We start from the raw sequence: 21736 nt of genomic DNA, 5'->3' as shown, positions 1-21736 counted from the left end.
GGGGAAGGCTCCACCCCTTGACATTATCTGAGCCTCGAAGGACATGCCTCTGGAGACCACCCAGCCAGCCCCAGATCCTGGAACAGCTACCCACACCCAACCCAAAGGGAAAAACAATTCAAGGACTCATGTGAAATGTCACACCCAATGACCAAGGTTGCTTGCACGCAGCAATATTATGAAGTACAATGAAAGTTGGGTGCATGCTAGTGGGTGGCTAAAGCAAAACCCCAGAGTCTTTGCCTCCTATCAATTGGCAAAAATGCTACTCCAAGAAAGTTGGAACCAACGTTCAACACACAACAGTGGCTACCTTCTGTGCTTTGTCAGCATTGTGCACAGAGAAAAGACACACAGGCACTTCCAAATCAGCCACAATATGGCTAAGTTGCAAACTCCAGTTTCCCCTTGTTCTAATCAATCTGGAGCATCCCGTGTCATCCACCTCCTTGCCTACCCAGATCCTCTCTGCCTTTTAGTACAAATACCGGGAACCCACATGTTGAACATCTTCCCCCTTTCTATGTACCACACACAGTTCTTTCCTTTAAAAAAAAAAAAACACCACTACAAGGCCAGTTCAGGACACAGCCATCACCAGCTGTGCCTTGAGTCTGCTTGTCTAATTTGCATAAAAAGTAGCAATTAGCGCCTGTGGTCACTCTACAGGAACACTCTTCCCTCTTGTGGTGCTGAAAAGAAACCCTCGGAAACCAATGCACTGGATCTATCCTGCAAACACAGGGCGATGATACAGCCAGGAGATGCTAAGAACGACCACTGTCCCACAAACCTGCAAGGTATCGAAACCACAAGCAGCAGAACCCTATCTGTGTCTACTCAAGAGAAAGCCCCATTGAGATGAAACAGGATTATTCCCAAGAAGGTCTGTGCAGGACTGCAACTTTACATTTTGGGCACAGGAACGTGGCATGTCTCCAGAGGAAAAGTCAACCAAATATGATGCGCCAGGCCAATGTTGCTGGTAAGAAGTTGATCATCCGCAGCTGGTTTTTGTAAGTGATCTTGATGCCGAAAGGGAAGAGGGGGAACCAGGAACGTTCACAACCCTACCCAAGCCTTATCAACCAATCAACCAACGTGGCTTCTGGGATCATTCCCAGGCCCCCAAAACTGGAGGTTTCCTTAACGGACTTGACCTGGAATCATCCAAGGTCTGCCCATAACACTGTACAGTGGAAGACAAAGTAGTCTGAGACCTGATGCCTGCCAGGCTACTGGAAGCTCCCCCTCCAAGCTCCCTGCTGGTCCTAAACACAAGGGTGCCACTTTTATAGGGCCACAGAGGCTGTGGAGAGGCTGAGGCCACCCACTGCCCGGCGCTTCCCTCCTCCCCCTTGACCTCACCAGCAGGTGCTCTGTTGGACTCCTCTGGTGCAGGTGGGCTGGCCGTCCCACGGGGGGGGGCGATCTTGGGTGGCAGGTGGGGGGCTGAGCAAGCTGCGGTGGGCTGGAGGGAGAGAGGGAGGGAGGGGGGACAGCCTGGTCCTCGCAGCTCTCCGGGGGGGGGCGGTCTCTGGGGGCGCCTGGCCTCCCAAGGGTCCCTGAGTGAGCCGCTGCCCTGCCCTGCCCTGCCCTTCTCCCGTCTGGCTGGTCCCCTTCTCCAATCCCTCCCTCCCTCCCTCCCTCGCCCCTCCATCCTTACCCTTTGAGCGCGTCGTGCCCGGCGGTGCCCCCCGCTTGCCCTCGCCTCTTGGCCCGGCTGGCCCGGCCGGTGGGCTCCTTGGGGGCCGCGGCGGCCACCACCACGGCGGCGGCGGCGTTGTTGGGGTTGGGGTTGGCGGCGTCCCCTCCCGGGCTGCCTTCGGGCCCCCCTTCGCCGGCGGACGAAGGCGAGGAGGAGGCGGCGGCGTTGGCGGCGGCGAGGAAGAGCATCATCATGAGCAAGGCGGCCAGGGCCAGGGCCGAGCGCGGCGGCGGCGGCGGCGGCTGCCACGGGGGCGGCCGCATCCTTGGTGCTCCGCGGGCCCGGAGATGGGGGGTGGTGGCTGGGGGGGGTGCTTGGGTTGCCGGCGGGCAAGCGGGGGCTCCGGCTCTCCTGGCGGCGGGCTGGCCCTCCACTCGCGCCCCGGGCTGCCCTCGGAGCGCGCCCGCGCCTTGCTGCAAGCCCGGCGGGAAGGAGGCTGAGGAGGAGGCTGAGGAGGCAGAGAAGGGGCTGCTGCTGGTGGAGGCGGCGGAGGCGGCGGCGGCGCTGGCTGTGGCGGTGCTGCCTCCTCTTCCTCCGGGGCGCCGCGGGCTGTCCTTCGGCGCAGGAGCTGCACGAGAGAAAAGAGGAGGAGGAGGAGGAGGAAGGAGGAGGGCCGGAGGAGGAGGAGGGCCGGGCGAGAGGGAGGGAGGGAGGAAGGGAGGGAAGGGGGGCGTGAGCGGGGAAGAGAGAGAGCGGAGGGACCGTTAGACGGCCGGGCGCATCCTCCTCCCCTCAGGCGTCTCTCTCTCTCTCGGCCCCCCCTCCTTCCCTCCCTCCCTTTCCCGTCCTTTCCCTCAGAAAGAGGGCGCAGGGGCTCCCTCCCTCCCTCTTCTCCCTCCCTCACGCTCTCTCTGCCTCCCACCCCCTCAGAGACCGACGGACAGTGACCCGCCCGGCCGCCCGCCTCAGTCTCGCGCCGGTCCCCTCGGCGGGGCTCGGCCGCCTTTCCCCCCCCCCCGCTCAGCGCCTGTCAGGCTCCCCCCCGTGAGGCGAAGGCAGGCGGCGCCCACCGCGAAGCCCCCCTCGCTCACTTCAGCTCGGGGAGAGGCTCCTCCTGGTCCCTTGGCCGCCGCCGCCTCCCCTCCCCTCGCCGGGGCTGCCCCTCCCTCTCTCCTCTCCCCCCTCCCCCCCGATAGACGCCCCCCCGCGCACCCCCCCCCCGCCCCGGCGACTCCTTCTCCTTCTCCCACCTTCTCCAAGTATCGCCTCCCTTTTCTCGCGAGAGGAAGCGGAGAAGGACCCGAATTCAAGCCAAAATTGAGGAGGAGGAGGAGGAGGCGGCGGCGGCCCTGCAAGGGAGGGGGGGCGCGCTCGGGGGGGGGCGGCAGCAGCAGCACCGAGAAAGTCCCCGGCGGGAGGCTTTGTGCGCGCTCGGGGGCGCCCACCGCCCCCTCCTCCTTATTTTTGCGGGGGTCCCCCCAACCCAGGCACGGGAGAGGCTCCGGCGCTACCCGACACCCCCCCCGGCCGCCCCTTCCTTCCGGGCCCCCTCCCCGGGCGGGCGGCCTTTCTCTCTCGCCGTCCTCAGGGACCGGCTTGCTGGGGTCGGGAGGGGTCGCCCCTGCCTCGCCTCTCCTCCCCCCCTCCCCCGGAGCCCATCGGAGCATCCCTGCCTCCTTGGCGGGCCTCCCACCGGGCAAAGGAGGGGACGCAGCATTCCCCCCCCCCGCCCTGCCCGGGGCGCCCCTGACCCCCCCCAACCTTCTTCTCCTGAGGGGCGGGAGGGGAGGAGGAGGAGGTCGTCCAAGGGCTTCCATGAGCCTCCTCTTCCCAGCTCCTGGCTGCACAACTCAGAAGGTGACCCGAGTCCGGACACACACGCTCGCACACACCAACTTTGATCTGCACAACACCCTTGAGAGGTAGGCCAGCGTGGGTGGGTGGACTCTGGTGGCCTTGTGCCCGCTTCACAGCCAGGCGTTGGGAATTGCAGGTTCCTGGAGGCCCTGCTCCAAGCCCACCTGACAGGCTCAGGATCACACCGTTGGGCTCGGAAGCCCCCCCTAGTTGGACAGACAAGATGCTTAAACACAAGACTTTTGTTTGCCCCCTTTTTTGAACCCGGCAAAGGGCACTCGGGGCCCTTCCCAGCATCAACAGGGCAGGAGGACCGGGCATCACCAGCTTCCTTGCAAGCATCCTGCCTTCTCTGTGCTCTCTACTTCCGATCAGCAACAGGCCAACTAAATAAACTTTGCTTTCGGAGATTGCAAAACCCTGATCAGGTCAGAGGACTGTAAATCACGTAAAATCAATTTAGCTTTTTCGTGGAAATGTTTCATACAGCAACAATGTATGGCATCCCACCCTGACTGAAGGGCCTAGGCATCTGTTAAATTCTGTCCCCTGGGGTAACCGTGTCATAAAGCTCCGTCTTGTCTTCAAGCCTCCGCAGCCGATGGCTACATTCCCAGTTATTTAGATTCATTGGGACCAGGAAGCGCCCAAGAGAACAGAGCCAACTATTACTTCGAAGGCGGAGGGAGGAGAAAATCAAGGTTGCATTTTTGCAGCCGTCCAAAATGCCAGAACCTTGGCCTTCACCGGAGGGTGGTGGGGTCTGCATACCTCTATCCTACGGTCAACACATTAACCCATAAACGGTGAAGATGAGCTGGTGCAAAGACAGGGCCTCCAGCCTTGCTGACCACCGTTTTTAGAATCTGCAAGAAGGCCACAGGTTTGGCCCGATTCCACTCGAGAGCAACCCTCCTCGGTCCACTTTGAGGGAAACACCGGCATGGACACTCACCCCAGTTAAGACAACGTTCTTTCTCAACCAGACTTGGGAGGACCTAAAGGGCAATCGCCACTATCATTACCAGCACTGACTGCAGTGCCAGGAAGTAGGGAACCGAGAGGGACTTTTGCTCCAGGGAGGGAGGACATGAATCCGATCCTGCAAAATGACTCCCATTTTCTGACATGCAGCTCCAAGGATTGTCGGTCCAGTAAAGAGGAGGTGGAAATTATGACGTGCAGATTGCCTTTGTGCCCTTTCCCAGAGCCAGGCTTCCTAGGAGAATCCATAAATGCAGTCTTGATTCCAGAGCTTCTTTCCATGGGGAGAGAGGGGCCTTTTGTAGAACCCAATGGGTCTCGACTTCCTATGTTGGCCTTGTAATAGAGATAGCTCACAATTGTGTGTTGGTGCTGGAAAAATACATCCCTCCTTCCTGACAGCTGTGTAGAGCGTTCGATACTTCCGTGTGTTTTCAGCATTCGCGGGGTGTGTGTGCTTGAAACTGACCCACACCACAGATACCGCAGTCCTACTGTACACAAGTAAAATAGTCCTATACTTAATCCCAGTGATGAAAGAACCAAATAAAAGTGAACTGAGACATTCTGGGGACACTTTATCTCTGTTCTATGCAGCTCTCAGACATTTTCTTTTAAACCACCAAGTGTACAAGCAACCGCTTAGGAGAAAGGGGCAGGCCATGAGATGGATCAGAGCCATGAAGAAAGTTTTTAAAAAATAAGAGAGGCACACTCCATTTTGTTTATTTCTTACCCGCTCTGTATCAACTGGTCTCAACACAACGACTATGAATCAATAAAAGTCACTCAAAACAATCCAAATGCTTGAAAACACTTTGGAACAATTTAGCAATGTCGACAAAACCAATCCAGGGTTTGCCTTGAAAGTCTGCCTGTCACATGCTTTAGGAGGATGGCCAGGTTTCACCTGGGTGCCAAAATAATAGCAAGGCTGGCAAAGTCCCAGGTTTTGAAAATCTGGAAGTTTGTTCGCCTTCCTTTGGGTGGCGACGGTGCAAGCAGATTTTGGCCAGGGATTGCCGCAGCCTGACCGTCTGCCATGCCCCTTTCTCCCTCTCCAACCTTACTCTCTCTTCCTCAGAGTGCCTCAGTTTCTTTTCACAGCTTCCAGCCAAATGAAGGAACTTTACCCGTTCCACAGAGTAGTCACAGATACAAAAGGACTTCCCCCAATGGGACAGTTTGCTTTTAACCCTCAAGAGAAATGTGATGCAGTACATTCTGCATACTCATGCCGGGACATCTTTCCATGGATGTTATTTCAACATATAGATTTGTCAAGGAAATGAATGGATATTTATGCCTGTAATGAATTCATTCCATCCCTCGTTCCGTATTTCTGTGGGTTTCACAAGATGAAAAACATGGTTGATGTTCCAGACTTCTCCATCGCTTTTCCAGAGCTAAAGTGCTCTCTGGGTGGCTTAGAACATAATTATGCAAATAGCAGTTGCAGGAAAAAACATTTTCCTTCAGTGGATCCTGTGAATCCCTGTTTCTTTGCTGGTGGCCAGTATTTTTTTGCAGTGGGTAGATCTCCCTCTCTCCTTCTCCCTCTCTCTAAATGCCCGTGGGTATTCTGCCTCCCCTCCTTCTGCCTCCCATGCGTTTCCATGCCAAGGCTTGCTGCCACTCATCCACGACAAGAGGTATCGGCTGCTAAGGACTTTTTACCCGGTGTCAGCTCAAATACAGGGCTCTGCCATGGAGATGGGAATCAAGTCACCGAAACGTTGAAGAGTCAAAGAGAAGGAATGAAGGTATGCCTGAGTGAGCCCGCCCCGTCTTGACTCACACCGCTCTGAAGGCAAGGACGAGACAAGCGTAGATATGTCCTGAGTCCTTTTGCTGGCAAGTGACTTCCATAATGACTCGACCACTTGCAAACAGATTCAATTCTTCTGCCTCAGGGCACTCACTGCAAGGTGCCACTTGGAGCCATTTAATACTGCATTAAGGAATAAACCAATATTTATCTTTCTGTGAACACGGTTATGAATCCACCTTGTTACCTTAATGCATCAGATCTCACTAGACTCTGGAAGCTAATAATGGCCACATAACAATGGGTGCAAGCCACAAGAAGCCAGATTTAGGCTGAATATCAGGAAAAACTCCTTCACTGTTAGAGCGGCACGACAATGGAACCCATGGCATCAGGAGGTGGTGAGGGCTCTGATGCTGGAGGCAGTCAAGAGAAAACTGGACCACCCTCTGCCAGATCTGCTTGGATTTGGATTCCTGCCTTGAGCAGGGGGTTGGACTGGATGACCTTCGGGGCCCCTTCCAGCTCCATTAGTCTATACTTTTAAAGAAAGTAAGGCATTGTTAGAATTTGGATGGGAGACCATCGACTCTGTTTAATGCTAGGAAAGAATGGAAAGGGTCTGATTCGCTAGAAGGCAGCATCCAGTGTCAAGAGGCACCCGAAGCTCAGCGGTACAGCACGCATCCAGTGGGAAGGCCCTAATTTCAGTCCCTGGTATCCTGCATGATGCATTGCTGCCGGTCAAGGTGGGCAAAGTCGGCCTGGAAGGACCGGCAGATGAAGGCGACATCCTAACTCTTAAAAATTGGAGGCAGCCATTGTTGGAAAGCGACTGAAACACAAAGCAATCACACGGGGAGAAACCGTGACCTTTTTGGGTGAGAATGTGAACGCTTAAATGAAGGGAAACTTCACAAATGTTAAACAAAAGGTATTAACCTTTAGCATTGGAGGAGAGAGAGATGTTGAGTAGGGTTGCTAGAAAATGCATCGGGGAAGGGTGGAAGAAAGGGAGATAAACCAATACACTAGCAGATTAGATTTACAGCATATTTTTACTGTATATGATTCTGCTCAGCAGTCAGTCTCCTGCTTTCCACACCACTCACTCCCGTGTCAGTGCGCACAGCCTCGCAGCCTAAGAGGAGGGCAGCTGGAGGTGGTGGTGTCCTTTAGAAGCCAGTTTATATTCATTTCAGCTTATATTTCTCACAACGGAGCCAGAACCTTTCTTCAGCTGCTAGAAGACTTATCCAGCCCACATAAGAAGTCAATTAGAGTCTCATTACTTTGTTAATGTCCAGTGGGACATCACTGATGATGTATTTAGTTGGTTCCTCGCATGGGTTTTGCTGCAATGTGGATTACAATATATGAGGTAATGTTACAGGCCATGTAGACTGCCCATCAATTAATACAGTGAACTATGCAGCACCTCATCAATTCCTTTTGTGTGCCTTTTTAAAAAAAACACCAAGGGTCACTGGTTTATATACTGGGAGGGAATATTAAAATGTCCATTGTTTAAACCCTGGTGCCTCCCTCACGTCTGGACCCGAATTCCTTTTGTCACACAAAAAAAAATCCCCTAGAAATATGCCACAAAATTACCTAGAAAGAAGAGAAAAGCTCACCAAATCCTTTCTCTCCAAGGCCTACTTGAAGGATTCGTGAAAAGAGGTAGTAAGCGGAGAGTTATATAGATTATATTTTATTTGAAAAGAACAGACCAGTTCAGGAAAGGCAACCTTCCAGCGTTAAGCCTTGGTATTTACCTCAGGAGTGTTTAAAAACAAATTCTCTTAAGTTCCAGTCCCTTGCATCTCTCAGGGCCGGAGGGGAGGAAACCCTGCCTCAGACCTGGGAAAACCTGGCCAATTCCCATCACCAGGAGGAAACGGAGCACAAAAACACAACAAAGAAAGTCGGGTAGACTTTGCTGAGCCACCATGATCAACAGTCTCACCTGACAGGAGGCAGCTTCCTGTCATCTGCTGTCGGTCTCCACTGAGTCCAGCTGAGAACATTTTAGATTCTTCCTTTAGCGCCCCTGCTCCATTTCAAAACCTCTCCATAGCTTGATTTTAAGTTTAAGCAACTTCTATGCCATACACAGCAGTTTGAATACCATTGTTTTTAAGTGTTTTTTGGGGGGGAGGTTAGCCTGTGGAGCAAAAGGTAAAAAGCCTTGCAGAGTTACTGTTAGAGACTGAGGGATTGATCACAAAGGGACGACACAGCTTCCCCAAACCCAGGGTCCTCCATGGAACATTGACTGCCGTTCCCATCATTCTTCAACCCAGGGCCATGCTAGCCGAGGGAGGAGGTCGTTCCAAGCATCTGAAAGCCACCAGATTAGGGAAGGCTATCATCATGCACGCACGAGTTTCAGAGTACCTGCAGGACTCCCTCTCTCTTGGGTTTCCTGCAACTGACATATTCTGTGTGATTTATTATTCTTATTCCTATTCTTATTATTACCCCACCTATCTGTTCAAAATGACCACTCTAGGCGGCTTCCAGACATATTCCCACTTTTCCCTCTTCCCAAGACAACGGATGAATCTCTGCTTCTCCTTCCAATGTTTATCTCTAAGGCTGGAACAGTATCATTTCGTACAAGCTGGAGAATTCTGCTTAGTGGTTCTAAATCACCACTACAAGCTCAAAAAACCTGTTTTGGAAAAATTTGAACCTGAATTTTAACCAGTCATTGAAACGTTGCAGGCAGATACGCACGGACACCCACCCGCCTGACCCTGAGTGGCCATCTCAGGGTCGGATGCCCATTGCTCCGGATAAAATGGGTTGTTGCTGGATTCGATGGTGGGCTAAACCATCCAGAATCCTCCTCCTTTTTCTCCCTCTCTCCCTTTTTCGCCCCCCCTCCCCTTTCTTTCCAAAAGGGTGTTGTTACAGTACAAATAAAAATGTAGGTCAGCCAATTTGGAGCTCTCAGAGCGAGGAGTTCCTTCTGCTCTGCCCCTGCAACCCAACCCAACCCCAACCCCCCCCCCCCGGTTGTTGACCTGAGGAGCAGCAGCTGCAGAAGGAAGGCTGACATTCCTCCAAACAGCATATGTCAGTGATGGGAATAGGCGTTGAGGTCTCTCTCCTCTAACCCAATCAGTCCCTTGCTAATGAGATGTTTCGGCTTGACGGGAGTGTCCCACTGATGGAGCTGAGGGAGCATCTCGGATCCTAGGCAAGGGGGTGGAAGGCGGGCGGGGGGGGAGAGAGATGACGGCAAACCCTGTCGGGCTCTGGGAACAGCTTCCTTTCACGTCCATCTCATCCCATCCCGTTTGGGGAACCTTCCCTGAAACGCGGATGCTCCTGTTCCAGGCAAGGCACAGATGTGAAAAACAATGTGTTTTCGATCCGTTCCCCGGTCGCCCTCGTGCTGACGACCACTTTGGAGACGCCTGAACCCCCCCACCCCCACCCCTTGGGCTCTGAGCGGCCTTTGCCCCGGGGCAGCCATGAACTCCTGCAGAACTTCAACAGGGTGTCGGGAAAAGCAGGTTTTCTCGCCCAGCAGCCACACCAACGTTGTGCCTTGTGTGCAGCCGCTTGGCGTGCACGGCTTGCAAGTGGCCCCGTCGAAGAAAGAGGGCAAGAGCAAGGTTCCAGTGGCGAAGTAGCTCCCACCCAACGCGGGTCGCCATCCCTTCTCTAAACACTTAATCCCCCTCCCCATCCGTTACAAACATTATAAAGGACTAGAACCACCTTTTAATGTTTTAAACTGACATCTTGAGGAAAGAGGGACACGTCCATATGAATCCTGGGTTTGACAAGGACACAAGATGGGAGCTGGGAAGAAGTGGATTTCCAGAAAAGAAACAGGTCGGTAGGTCGTGGGAGATGCTTAGCCCTCCCCTCAAAATGACACCTTCCCTTTTGTAGCCCCTCCAATCCCACCCCCACCCCCACCCCACGGTCCCATCAAGCCATTTTAACTCCACTGACCGAGCAAAGACTTTTCATGAAGTTTCCAGCCACAGGAAAGTGATGTCCGGGATATAAATTATGCACAGGATTTGTTACAAAGTTCGAGCGGTACGTTTATAGGGCTGCTTAACACAGTAGGAACATTCTGCCCAGGAGATCCCACGGAGGGAAAGGTATCTCACCTGTACGTTCGGTCATGCATACCTGCGCTACTGGGGAAACTCTTTCCTAACGGGAGCTTTTCTGGCTTGTGCAAAGAGGGGCAAAGCACTGGAAGACCTTGTGCGATCAGAGCATCTCTCCCGTCATGCTCACTCTTCGGCATCTCCTTCCTTCTTCCACTAGAGGCCGGAAAAATCCTTGTTAGGCCTTTCCCTGTGGTCAAAATTGCAGGCATCGTGGATTAGTTTTTGTGCCTTTTAGGAAAAGTCCTCCATCACAGCCGTGTCTTTACTGCCCTGCCTTTGAGAACTTGAGGGGCTTCCCTTTGGTTGGGATTTAAGGGCTTCCACCAATGCCACCTCGGTATCTAACAAAGGGCTCTCTGAGAGTCATTCTGTAAGATAAGTTGTTAGTCCCTCAGAACCATATCAACGTGTCTCTTTCACCTTGCTCTTTTCCTCTGTTTTTTTAAAAATGACTATAAAGAACACCTAAATATTTCAGTCCATTCAAAATTAAATACTGACACTGAAGATAACGTTTTGCAAACTGTAGTTTCAATAGTGCTATTGTTTTGGTTTCGGGATGAAATGCTTCTTCTGTTTTATTTCACTGATGTTTTTATTATGTTATACTTTCAACTACCCTCAAGACTGCACTTTGAAAGGAAGTATGGAAATAATTAATGTCTAAAGAATGACACCTGCTTCCTTCTGTAAACTTGTCCAAAAAGATCCCACCTCTCCAAGGTAGTTCCGGGAAGGGCAGTTTCAGACGTGCGAGATGCTACAGGGATGGTTCAGGCTTCTTTTAAAAAGTGCGATCACTCGCTTCAATTGTCTTACGTCCGGAATGATGTGAAACAGGAACCCAGTAGAGGGAAGTATAGAACCATCAAGTCCCTGGTGCTTTTTCACACCTCAAATTTCACTTAATCTGAATAAACTGTGCTTGCACAAGTGAAATCATAGGCAAAGCCAGAGTATTAAAGCATTATCTTCAGTGCTTTTTAAAAAAATAAAAATAAAGTCAGTTAGATAATGACAGTTTTACCGTGCTATGCAAGTTTGTTTTCTCTTACACTAATCATACAGGATTTTTTAAAATGAGAAAAGGCATACCTACTTGTGCTAACTGGGCACGCGCCCGATTTCTGCTGCAGCTTTTGTGGAATAAAACCAAGATCGGTCCAGAGGTTTTTAACGGCAAATGCTTCAATCGGGCTTCTCAGCTGTCCTCAACCAAGTAAGACTCCCCCAAACTTCGAAGAAAATGGTAGGGACAACTGTACACATAGACTACAAAGTATCAGATTTATTTCTTTATAAATATAAAAAAAGTTTGCACTTGCCTGCACACTAATTTTGAGGTATCAAAACAGATCAGCTGACACACGACACACACACTCAACACGCGCACACACGTATAAAAAAGGCAATCAATAGAAAAGTGGAGGTCAGGCGACAGAAGAACAAACCGACATAGGAGTTTATGACAGGTCTGCTCATGTAACAGTCAAATAGGGAAGTGTTTTTAAAAAATGAAACCACTCACAAGAACAGTCACGACCCGCTTCCTTCACAGCTTTCATTTCAATGTATTTCAGCCTCTCTCTCACGGAGCACCGCGCACAGAACCCTAGGGTTCAATCAAAGTTGATCTGCGGGCTGTCAAAGCCACTGTCCTGATGGAAAGCCGCCACGTCCCGCATCTGCTTCCTTGAATGCAGCGGGTGGCAGCTTTTCCCGGCCGTGGAACAGAACATGGCCCCGCTACGAGGGGCGTCAGAAGGGCTTAGATTGTCCGGGTTCGAACAGGGCACGCGAGAGGGGTTCACGGCCGAATGGCTCTCCTGACAAGGCGGGTCCTGCCTCCTGGTTACAGGCGACGTGTCCTGGGGACCACCCGGTCGCCAACAAAACACAGAAGCATCGTCCTTGGCCGGAAGAAAGTGACTGGCTGTGTAAAACTGTTCGCAGGGTCCTGCCTGCGCTCCAGAATGCACTTTCTGAAAAGGGTGCAGAGGCGCATCCCTCAGCAAAGTCCAGTCCAAAGAGGCTCCAGAATCCCTTACGGGAGTTTCCACAGTTTCTTGGCCTTGACTCTTCTCAAAGGTTGCCGTTCGATGTTTTACAGCCTGGACGCCATCCGGTTCTCTCAATCCCGTTTTTTCACTTGGGTGCTGAAACCCGCTACAAGCCGCCCCTGAATCAGCCCCGCCGCCTGTACAGCTGCTTGGGAGGAGGTCCTGCAGCTTGGCTTGAGAAAGACACGGAGGAGGATTCTGGGGTGCGCTGAGGGGAGGCAGACCACAGCTGGCACTTCCGTCCGCCGTGAACACTGTCACGGGCAGAGAGGGAGCCGAAGAACCACCCGGCGGCTTCAAAGCTCTCCCATCGGTCTGGGTTCGGGAAGCAACGGCCGGCGGGTTTTCTGCATCCAGCTGTTGCTGGAGGCTCCACGGGATGCGTCTGTGGGCAGCCGGGTTTTCGCCACGAGCGTGGCTTTCCGCGGGGATCTGCCTAGGATGATGCCTCTGAGGTTCTTCCACCTCAGCAAACAGCTTGGTGTTTTGTGACTGGGCTAGACGGAGGAGGAATGGAAAAAGGGATTATCAGATTAGGTCAAGCAAGTAACTGTGAACAAGCCCACCTTGTCAATACTCCTCCTTCAAGGGGCTCAGAATTCTTCACATGTCCTGAACCCTCATCAGAAGAAGGCAGAAATTCTATGCATACCAGGATGCAAAACACTACCTGCCATCATTACGAAAGGCGTCGCTGTACATGGTTTTCGTGGAACCATACCTGACTGGGAAGCTTTTGGGTGGGATGCGTTACGGACCGGAGTCTCTAGTATCTTAGCCATGGTTGCTATTTTGCTGGCAGCAGAGATGATCTTCTTCTCAGCCCTGTAGAAAACCCAAGAAAAGTCTTCAGAAGCCCAGTCCTTTCTAGACTAAACGTGGCTCTACAGTAGCTCATGGAAGCGGCTTTTCTCCTCTGGAAACAGAAGTTAAGTCTTTCAAGGCAGGTTCAAGCTTCAGCAAAGGGCCCAGATAGATTTACGGACGTTTTTGCTAGTCAAAAGAGTGCTTACTGACTTCTTAAACACCCATCATTCAGGAAATCTGCAGAATTGTGCATAAAATGCTTATAGGATAGGATTACATTTCAGAGGGTCTGAGGAGAGAGATTGTTCCTGGACTGTGTGGCTGCGCCATCTCTGGCTAGGGGACTCGCTACCGTTTCCCCTTTGTTGACGAGCTGAAAAGCAAGGGTGGAAGTTTTGTTTTGGACAACCAGCAAGGAAGTAATTTCCCCACCACCACCCCAGCCAGATTCCACGACAACTTTTTTCCTGCTGGGCTCCACACAGTTCATCCAAACAGATCACAGCCTGGGTGATTTCTTCCTCAGAAAAAAAAGTGGGGCAGGGGGGCAAGGAGGGAGCCTTGCCAAAAGCAGGCAGAGCAGGAAAGCCTACAAAGTAGATCCGGTTTATAAACTGACTTGGAGAAAGCACTGCCCTCAATGGTGGTGTGCCTGGAGACGTCACGGTACAGCTACCTCCTGCCCGTCAAGACCTGCAAGACCTTCTCTCTCCTCTGCAACTTATCTTAACGCTGTGTTGGCGTTGTTTTGCTGTGCTGTACATCCTGTACAGCCACTTTGAGAATATAATCGGAACGTTTGTAAAAATAAAATAAAAAAACACGTCTAGTTTAATAATATGTTCCTGTTTTATCTAAAGGAAAACGAATACTGAAGGTGGCCAAAGTATCTCATGGGGAAGGCAGCGCGTCTGTGGGTCTTGCTTGACTGTGAGCACTTAATAGGGAAGTGTGTCTATAACTATTGCAAGAACAAATAACCAACTTTTGGTGAATAAACCCCACAGTTGATAGGCAAGCAGAAGGCAGCGGTCAGTGGTATCTTTTCACCTAATATAATTGAAAATACTTCACCCTTCAGGCTTTCCATCATCCATCAGAAGCTGCTGAAGACAAATAAGGTAATATTTGCGCATCTTCCGGGTGGTCTCCTGACGTTCCCTTGACACTTCTGCTTTAATAATTTCTGCAGCTCGCTCTTTACTTTCGTGGATGTAACGAAGCATATCACCTACAAACAGGGTATCAGTTAATATTCGGCAAAGCACAGCGCACACACATAAGACCACGATTCGTCCAGAAAGGTAAAGGCAGGATATATATTACAAAAGTGACAAGGGGAAAAAACCCAGTATCATAGCGAATCAATTTTACGGGCAGTCTTGCTTGAGCCACTTTTAAGCACACAAACAGATGAATTCATTACTGAAGAACGAGGAACTTTTTTTAAAAAAAGACACTCACTCTTAATTTTCCCCACGGCTTTAATGTACTGAGAACGCATTTCTTCCAAAGCTTTTGCATCACAGGAAGCACATGGTTTTGAAATGCACCCTTCTGACGATGATCTAATAGAGCACAAAATACAGAACTCATAAGAGGAGTGCAGTTCGCACTGTTTCAAAAGAGCTTGCTCTTATTCTCCGCTTCATAAAAGGAAAAGCTCCTGCTCGCTCAGATCAAAGACCAGTCTAGCTCTGCTCAGATCCATGACTCTCCTGGAACTGCAGGCTCTGATAATTATTTTACCTTCTGTGACTGTGTTCCTTTTTTAAAAAAAGCTGTTCAAGTTGGTGGCTGTCAGTATATCTTGTGGCAGTGAGTTCCACAGTTTAACAACCCACTGCATTTAGAAGCACCTTATTTTATCTCTTGTATTTATGTTCATTGGATGACACTGGTTTTAGTATTATGCAAGAGGAACAAAAATTCATCCCTATGCTTTTTCTGCCCCTCGTTAATAATATTACATACTTCCACCGTGTTCTTATTCTGTTTTATTAAACTTAAACCAAAAATGCATATGGTACCTTGGGGGAATGCTGGCTGATTTGAAATCTTCCAGTTTATTGTTAATTGAAGGGTTTTCTTCTGTTAAACTCTCCTCAATTTTTCCACTTTCTAAACAGAAAAGAACATAATAAAGCATTAATTTAACTGGGTGCTTATAAAGGAACCTATTCAATTTTTTAAAAAAACATGTACTATCTGTAGACACCACCATGGGTAGAGTTCCACAAAACGCTGGATACTTGCTTCTTGTCTACTGCTATTAAAATGTTTTTAAATCCAACAGAAAAATAAAGTATAGGCAATTCCATTTTAAAAACTTAGTATTTATTTATTTTTATATTTTTATTTATTTGGTTTTGGGGACAAACCCATGGACACTAATTTTATTAGGAAAGTTTGGCCGCAAGTGACTGGACCCAGAAGGTGGACAGACGGTGCCCCCTCAGTCTTGAAACAAGAGCGCTGGCTGCTGGTGCATTTTGGAACCTCTCTAAAGCAGCAGCTTTAACTTTTAAAAGCCCTAAAGAATTTCCTGAATGCACCACTTGACAAGGGGAAGAGGCTTTGGGATGGGGTGTCCGGGAAGCTCCCTTGTGGCCAAGTTTCACCTTGTTGGCCACCAAATGGAAGGGCAATAACCCATTCACAGCATGACTATGAGAAAACGAGGCTCACCAACCTTGAATTTGCTCAGACTTTGCTTTTTGCTCCTTTACTGCAGACTGCAGATGCCGGCAAGCTTTGTCCAGTTTCCGTTTCAAATCCTGGCATTCTTTTTCCTTTTTTTCAAGCTGCTGGTGACAATGTTGGCAGCACGCACCTTCCTGGAACAACAGGTCCCTCGTCTTACACTTTGAATCTGCAGACGGCCAGCACAAACCGTTCGAGGCCACGGAAGGGACTAAGAAAAGAAGAACACAAAAAGAAAGCACGAGATCTGTCTCCGCGGCCCGGTCCTGGCAAGGCCACAGACCAGGCCCAGTCCACGGACTGGGGGTTGGGGACCCCTGCTTTAAAGCAAAAAGGGGGGGAAAGGGGGGGGGAGAAGCCACATATCCTTGGATACAATCCAAAGTCAAGAGTGACTGCCTTTTTCTGGAATTTTTCATGTGTCACACCAGGCACCCAATATCTGTCTATTAGCGGTCTTTTCTCCACCTGAATGAATGGGGAGAGTTAACCCTCCTAAGGCCATCACCTGTCTCCAAATCGCACCACAGTGTTTGTGCAGTGCTGTTGCCCAGAGCATCGGGTATGGCTACGAAAAGCGACGTTCTACAGCACACCAACTAGAGACCTTTAGACCACAAGGAAAGTCCAAAAAGAAAAGGGGAGGAGGGGGAAAAAAATAACTACCGGAACCCATCGGGGCCTCTTGCGAAGGCTGCGGCTTTCTCAGCCTTCGTTCCAGCTCTACTTGCTGCCCGACGTCGTACAGGAGCGGCCTGGCTGTGTCTCCCGTCTCCCCTTCGCCGCTTCGCATGTGGGAGTCTTCACAGGTTTTGGAAGGAGAGACCCGATCTTCATGCTTCTGCAAGGGAGAATGTGAATCTGAAGATGAGAAACCAAAAACAGATCTCTATTGCCTCACAGGACAGGTGCCTCCCTTTTTATGAACTTATTTCCTCTTGTCGGAGGAAGACCCCGAAGTTTCTCCAAGTCGTAGGCCAATCAGAGGGTGCCTGCCGGATCGAAGTCTCCCTTCCCCAACTAAATGTCCCTTTCGGATGCACTGACGGCTGTGACGGGAAAACTTTAGTCCACTGTAATATGAACGATAAAAACTTATGGACGCAGGCACAGTGTATCCAAAGCACACTCAAAAGAATCACTGCATTCTGCGACCGAGCGCTTAGCACTCAAGCAATTCGTTTCTACCCATCTGGAAAAACCCAGCTTGACGGCTGTCAGAGATCTTAAGAAGTCAACTGTGGAAAAGGAAAGGAAAGGAAGGGATGCTGCTCGAGAGTTCGCAGGCTGGAATGGCCCCTCCTACTGGCAAAGGGCACAGTTTATAAAGGGAATAAAATAAAGAAAGTGGCGTGGAGGACACGGTATGTTCCCCTACATTCTACCACCTTCTGGCATATATAAGGAAAGCATTTGGGACAGGCCTACGCAGACAAGGCTGGGCCTGTTGGGTGCTTCCCCCCCACCAAAAGGCCGAGGTTACAAGTGACAGAAACACATTTAGCATTATTTCTAAGGACAATACCTTGAATTCTGTGCTCATGAGTTAATCCACTTGCATGGGAAAACTCAAGGAGCCACTGTTACAAAGCAAACAAGCCTCCCAACCCCCAGCATTTTGTATCCTACGGTGGGTGGATGTGGGATGCAAACGCATCTGAAGGTGGCCAAAATGTACTTCCTTCCCTGGGGGGGTCTTTTCAAGCGCTCTCTCTCTCTCTCTCTCTCTCTCTCTCTCTCTCACACTCACACACACACACACACACACACACACACACACACAGAGGTTGACGAGAGTATCTAAGTATCTCATTTTAAAACTAAGTATCTTCTCAACTGGATATTTAGTTTTAAAAAGGCTGCACTTCTGAACACATATTTGATTGTCCATCTTTACATGCAGATAAACATTTCTCTGTATCTATCATCTTTTCCACTTGCTTTGCAACAAATCAGAACAAACCAGTATTTTTGTTGTTGTTTTTAAAGGTACAACAAACAAACAAACAAACAAACAAACCCCAGTTATTTAGAGCTGCATTAGGGTTACCTCCTTCCACTTTTGTTTGGCCTTTTCTAAAAGAGCATAAACGGTGCTTTTATAAGCTTTCTGCAGACAAAACGTCAATTTCTCTTTGAACGGGAGGCTGGTTTGAACAGGACTCGGGGTGTTCCACTCGGTGGGCCAGGTTAGCTCGTCACTTGCAAATCTGACCAACTCTCTGTGCACGTCGTCCAAGGTGAGTGCCACCTGAGCCAGAATCCTGTCCTCGTACTGGCCAATTTCGGCGTGGAACCGCTTGGCTTCCTGAAGCGCCCATTCCTGTTGCCTTCGACTCAGACACATCTTCAGCTCTGCTTCTTTTTGCTCAAGGAGGTCTTCCTTCTGCTTGGCAAACTCTTCTTTGGCCTTTGTTAGCACCTCGTTGATCTTATTTCTGTGCTCGTGTAGAAACAAATGGTAATCTTTTTCGTTTTGTTCCTGTATCCTCAGCATCTCTTCTTGCTTCTCCTTGTTCCACTGGGTCCTTGCTTTGGCCAGTTCTGCTTTAACGATGGCAGGGATTTCTTCTTTTTTAAGCTCCAGTTCCCTTTCCAGGGAAAAAGTTTTCTCTTCCAGCTCCTTGGTCCTTGCTCGAATCTTCTCGCTGTTCTCAATCTCCTTCTTCAATTTCTCTTCTGCAGCAGAAAGAGCCAGCGATACCTAAAGAACAGAAGACACATCAGCCTCTCAAGCAAGCCTCCAAAATCATCTTCCGGAGGTTCTAACCAGAGGCAGGAGGCAAACAGCTTGGGGAAGACCTCATCCTGCCTGCCAACTCGGCAATCAGAAGCACAGCCAGGTTTGCACAAGCCTGCCCTCTTGGGCAGGCCTTCCCTTCCAATCTCTTCCAATTTCAGCTGGTTGCTACCTTGTGTGGTGCAGTGGGCCAAGTGATGGACTAGGACTCAGGGGATCTGAGTTCAGATCCCGACTTGGCCATGGAAACTGACTGGGGAAGCGATACTAATAAAACCACTCCTTGAGGCCAACTGCACAGGCTCCTTAGCCCGCTGTTTGGAGCGCAAAAATTCCAGGCTGGTGTGCTCTCAACAGACGACGCCTTTGCTAGATAGAGTGCATTAGCCCATCCCCAGAACGTTCCTACCCAAAGCTTTTGTGGCCCCTGTTGAGGGGCGCCCACTTTTCTGGTGCAAGTAGGATCACTCTGGTCTGGATCAGTTCCAGCCCACGTGATCGCTGGCAGTGATCCAAACCATGCTTCCCTCTTTCAATCTCCCCATATCCTGAGGTGGCTGAATAAAGTAAGCCACTTCAGGATACTGATCAGTTCCCCTGCTTGGCATCAATTGTCTACAACGTACTCAGTGATGCTCTAGCATCAATTCATCCCAAAATAATAAAGCAGACAGAACTAACACCAGATGTGTTTTAAAAACAAGCTAGGTTAAACAAGGAAAGAATAAGACAGCCATAGCTTAAATAACTATGTTATTACTGACTTAAATACCCATCTCCTTGGAAACAACGGTGGTTTTTAGAGGCTCAGCACACCGTTCAGACACTTGGATTTAATTCTGCACCATTTCCAATTTGAACCTAATTTGGCGACATCTCAAACTGGCCCTGAAGTCTGGCCACCAGTCAGAAATGGGACAAGGCTCCGCTACCTGCTTTGCAGTGCCTGTTCTGGACTCCTCCGCCTCCCATTTCGCCTTGGCTGCCTTCAGGTGCGCTTTGAACTCCTCCAGCTCCGTCAATTCCTGCAGCCACCGGGCGCGAGCTTTGGTCAGAGAAGATTCCACCTGCGAGCAGCAAGAGGAGGCAAAACAGGACAACACGCTTAGACCAACACAGGCATGCGCATCGGGTTTCGGTCCGGTTTCAAGGAATACAAAGTGAAGGCCTTTTCATTTACGTCCTTCAGCAACAACTTTTGCCCGAGTACAACTTGCACGGCTTCAACCGCACTGAAATCCGTCAAATTTAAACAGGCTGGCCCCGCCCAGAACAGCACCCATCAGACCTTAAAAATGAGGTAGTAGCCGGCCTGTTGTGTGATAATTTAATAATATTTACAGCTTTGAGTCACTGCAGACATTCAGATTCATTCTAGATTTTTTACAAAAGCTGTACTATTCAGACTTGTTTATTCATTAGTCCTTAGGTTTCACCGATTCAAGTGGAAGGTGGCTAATTATGCCCCCTTATCAAGCCAATGTGCCTTCCCTACTAACTTAGATTTGTCTTGTGGCTGAACGGGTCATACTCGAGGCCAATTAAACAAGGCAAGAGGAAGTAGGAGGTATCTGCTTGCTACCTGGCTTGCAATACTCTCGTGATGTTTTGCTTCAAGCTCTCTTACGGCCTTTTCCTTTTCTGCCAGGGCCTCCTGAAACGGCTGCGTTTGCTCTTCAACGGCTTCTGCAATCAGCGGGCGTAGAAAATCATCTCTGAGGGATAAGGGCTCCGTTTGGCTGCCACTATCTTTGAGTTCCACAACCGCTCTCTTTGCAGCATCCAGCGCTTGATCCAGACGGCTCTGCCACTCTTTTTCAACTTCCTGAACAGCTCGGTCCTTGGTCTGCAGGAAATGGAGGGTTTTGATCTTTACCAGCACCGTAGAAAACGTCCGCATACGGATTCCTAAATTAACTAAACTGTCACATGTAAAAGATGGATTTTATGTGACTCTCTGTGAACATCAGAATGACAACAGATTTAATTTGTTTTTTTTCCTTTAAAAGCAGGAGAAACGGTGGCCTTCTTCCCCATCGTTTCTTTTCCCACAGTAACATAATTAACACAATATTCTCTGACTTCAAGTGCTAAAGCAAAACTGCACAAGATCTTTGCACACAAAAACACACACACACACAATTGTGTACTGAAACAGTCTTATACCACCAACAGGTACAAAGTAAGATCTGTTTTACAAGAGATACATAGTTTTAAAAATCAGGAGCCAGTTCCTTCAAGACCAAATTAAATGAGAAGCCACTCACAGTTCTTCAGTGTGTTCAAAGCCCTCCTACGTGCATTAATAAACAAAACAAAATTCCATTCCATGCAAAAGCCTACCTCTTTCAGTTCCTTCTCCCAAAAGGCATTGACTTTTGCCACCTCGTTCTCCGTGTGCTGCTTCAGGTCTGCTTCTTTCTCTGCCTGCCACTGACTCTTGGCGAGCACCATGGAATTCTGGAACTCTTCCTCCAGTTCCGTCCTGAGCGTCTTCAAAGCCTCTTCCTTTTCCTTCAAGAACTGTTTCTGGAACTAGGCAAAATTGAGTAACACTGATGAGTAACAGCTGGACAAAACAGCCAGCCCTTTTGCGACAGTGTTCAGATGCCGGCAGACAACAGAGCGTTACAGGTCAGACACCTCTTTCTGGGACGCCTTCCCTCCCTGCTAGTTGCCAATCGAGGGCAATCCTTCTGTCATGAGACCACCATACAATCCCACAGAGGACAACCGCCCAAGGAAGAGAGCGCCTTTTAAAGGGAAGAGTCTTTGAAATGTCCAGAGTTCAGTGGTGGTTTCGTTAACGTAACCCCTCTCTTTTTACTTTGTTACAAGATGCCTGTTCTGCCTCTCTTGGATCACCAACCTGGAAGGATGCCCAAAGAACACCCCAACACTGGATTCCAAGCGAACACCATCTCATCCAAGTAAACTTATCCAAACACCACAGTGCTGATTTCCTAATCCCTAGGACACACCTGGACCTGCCTCTCCCTTCATCCTCTTTGGTGCAAACCTGAG

At 49.9% G+C, this 21736-nt stretch overlaps 2 protein-coding genes across 8 annotated transcripts in view; both read right to left on the bottom strand.

Moving 5' to 3' along the window:
• Positions 1–2824, bottom strand: part of FBN1 (fibrillin 1) — a 146038-nt gene extending 143214 nt beyond the window's left edge. For 2 of the 3 annotated variants that reach the window (XR_013538980.1, XM_072982080.2), the window contains exons 1-2: positions 2740–2824; positions 1667–2276 (exon numbers count right to left, since the gene is read on the bottom strand). Coding sequence is in view for 2 of the 3 variants with exons in the window: in XM_072982080.2 (XP_072838181.2) it covers positions 1667–1971 (305 nt within the window). In the remaining variant the exon portion in view is untranslated. Of the gene's footprint in view, positions 1–1666; positions 2346–2739 lie in introns of those variants that run through there. The other variant, XM_072982083.2, reaches the window with a different exon arrangement.
• Positions 2825–11670: 8846 nt separating this feature from the next.
• The window catches only part of CEP152 (centrosomal protein 152), a 30165-nt gene continuing 20099 nt past the window's right edge, over positions 11671–21736 (bottom strand). For 3 of the 5 annotated variants that reach the window (XM_020790157.3, XM_020790156.3, XM_020790161.3), the window contains exons 18-28: positions 21056–21247; positions 20295–20558; positions 19645–19779; positions 18023–18676; positions 16639–16813; positions 15962–16183; positions 15300–15390; positions 14734–14837; positions 14344–14500; positions 13184–13287; positions 11671–12959 (exon numbers count right to left, since the gene is read on the bottom strand). In XM_020790157.3, the coding sequence (XP_020645816.3) occupies positions 12022–12959; positions 13184–13287; positions 14344–14500; positions 14734–14837; positions 15300–15390; positions 15962–16183; positions 16639–16813; positions 18023–18676; positions 19645–19779; positions 20295–20558; positions 21056–21247 (3036 nt within the window). In that variant the 3' untranslated portion in view covers positions 11671–12021. Of the gene's footprint in view, positions 12960–13183; positions 13288–14319; positions 14501–14733; positions 14838–15299; positions 15391–15961; positions 16184–16638; positions 16814–18022; positions 18677–19644; positions 19780–20294; positions 20559–21055; positions 21248–21736 lie in introns of those variants that run through there. The other 2 variants (XM_072981585.2, XM_078381005.1) reach the window with 2 other exon arrangements.

This window comes from Pogona vitticeps, chromosome 12, assembly GCF_051106095.1.
Source record: "Pogona vitticeps strain Pit_001003342236 chromosome 12, PviZW2.1, whole genome shotgun sequence".
Taxonomy (NCBI): Eukaryota; Metazoa; Chordata; class Lepidosauria; order Squamata; family Agamidae; genus Pogona; species Pogona vitticeps.
Note: the sequence above shows the minus strand (reverse complement) of the source record. Positions and strands in the feature narration are given on the sequence as shown.